General features: G+C 60.2%; 1 protein-coding gene across 1 annotated transcript in view; it reads right to left on the minus strand.

Annotated features, from left to right (window-relative positions):
• Positions 1 to 6: 6 nt before the first annotated feature.
• Mroh6 (maestro heat like repeat family member 6) overlaps positions 7 to 1652 on the minus strand; it is a gene marked incomplete at its 3' end in the record, with an annotated part of 6578 nt that continues 4932 nt past the window's right edge. Inside the window, exons 10-14 of the mRNA XM_010639275.2 lie at positions 1336 to 1503; positions 989 to 1108; positions 494 to 596; positions 353 to 418; positions 7 to 215 (exon numbers count right to left, since the gene is read on the minus strand). Coding sequence (XP_010637577.2) covers positions 7 to 215; positions 353 to 418; positions 494 to 596; positions 989 to 1108; positions 1336 to 1503 — 666 coding nt within the window. The remainder of the gene's footprint in view (positions 216 to 352; positions 419 to 493; positions 597 to 988; positions 1109 to 1335; positions 1504 to 1652) is intronic.

The raw sequence follows: 1652 nt of genomic DNA on the forward strand, positions 1-1652 counted from the left end.
GCAGCCCCACCGGCCTTCAAGGCTCCGGCGCTGGAATGGGCTGTCAGCATAGCACGGTGTGGGCCTGGCCCAGTGGGTATTGCGAGAGACCAGGCGCAGGAGGAGGCGCTGCCTTGGTTGGGCCTGTGCATGGGCCAGCAGCGCCACCTGCTGTGTGGACTCATGTGCTGCCGCAGCCACTGCAGGTTCTGGGTCGCTCTGCAGCTGCCCTAGGTCTGAGCAGGGCAGCAGCTCAGATAATGAAGGATGGGAGGGGCACCCTAGCCTGGCCCTCTTCTACATACTCCCCTCCACTCTCCCCTAGCACCACCACCTCTTTAGGACCCCACACTCAGGCATGTTGGGTTCTCACCTTGGAACAGGGAGTCCAGCAGATCCTGGTCGACGTGCCTAGGGCTCGCATGATAGACCAGGAATCCTGGACCAAAGCAAATCTGTGAGCTCCAGCCTTGTGCCCCAGAAGGGAGGGATTAGCACCTCAGGACTGCCTCACCTAAAAGCACAGTAGCAGCCCTGCGTAGGGAATCCTGTGGGCTTCTCAGGTAGCCCTGGGTCTGGCTCAGGAAGCAGGGGATGTGGCTCGGGTATTGCTGGACCTGGGAACAGAAGGGCCCATACCAGGACGGGAGGGGTAAGCCTACCTGTGCAAGGTGCTGAGTGTCACCACGCCTGCTCACTGTCTGGTACAGGGTGCCCATTCCCCATGCCTAACCCTGTGGTGTTCTCTTAGCCTGTGCTTCCCAGCAGGAAGGGATTCTAAACAAGAAAGTCTTCTAAATAAGGTCACAGTTAGGAGGTAGGAGGTCATGTGGCTAGGAAATGGGGTCCCCTGGGGAGTCTCAGAGCAGGGCAGCACAGCCCAATGCTGTCCCATCAGGAGCATGGTGGCCAGATTTGGCTGTGGTGGAGGGGTTCGGGCCTGTAGAATCTTGGAATAAGTGGACACCTGACCACACTCCCTCACCAGCACAGTGCTTCCTCTACTGACCAGGCGGTAGCAGACACGGCTTAGAGCCTCTGGGCTGTCGTAGTGGGCCACAGTGACCATCTCCTCCAGTAGGCCCCAGCGAAGAGCCTTGTCACAGCGGGCCAGGGTCCACTCTGAACTCTGGCATAGGGGAAGGGAGCAGGATTAGGGATCAGAAAGTAGAAGAGCTGGAGGGAAGGAGTTATGGCTAGGAGGAAGGTAAAGTACCCAGGGCAGGGGGATTGAGTATAGTGGCCTGAGGGAAGACTAGAAACCTGGGAGACTGCTAGGTCCTTCCGGGTATCCTTGATCTGTTACCTGGAGTGGGGCAGTAGGAGGGGCAGGGAAGTGTGCATGGGGCTGCTGACCTCGGCAGTGTCTTGGCTAGGGTCATGCAGGCGCAACAGCAGTGGAACGAGACTCTGCAGCACCAGCTTCCGAAGGGGGCCATGAAGTCCCACCCGAAGCCAGCGCTGGCCCCGCCGAACCAGCGTCCCCAGGAGCCCAACTGCTGAGGCACGGACTGAGTCCCGGGGCTGCAAGAAAAGGCATAGTCAGGATGGTGGAGAGAGAGCAGGGTGCCAAGGTGGAAGGAGCAGCCCGGGAAGGGAGCGGGAGAAAACGCCTGGGGAGAGGTCAGAGGGGTGGGGCTGGGAGACAAGGGGGCCAGGAATGAGGGGGGGGG

Source organism: Fukomys damarensis, unplaced genomic scaffold (assembly GCF_012274545.1).
Source record: "Fukomys damarensis isolate Sample0158 unplaced genomic scaffold, DMR_v1.0_HiC HiC_scaffold_73937, whole genome shotgun sequence".
Taxonomy (NCBI): domain Eukaryota; kingdom Metazoa; phylum Chordata; class Mammalia; order Rodentia; family Bathyergidae; genus Fukomys; species Fukomys damarensis.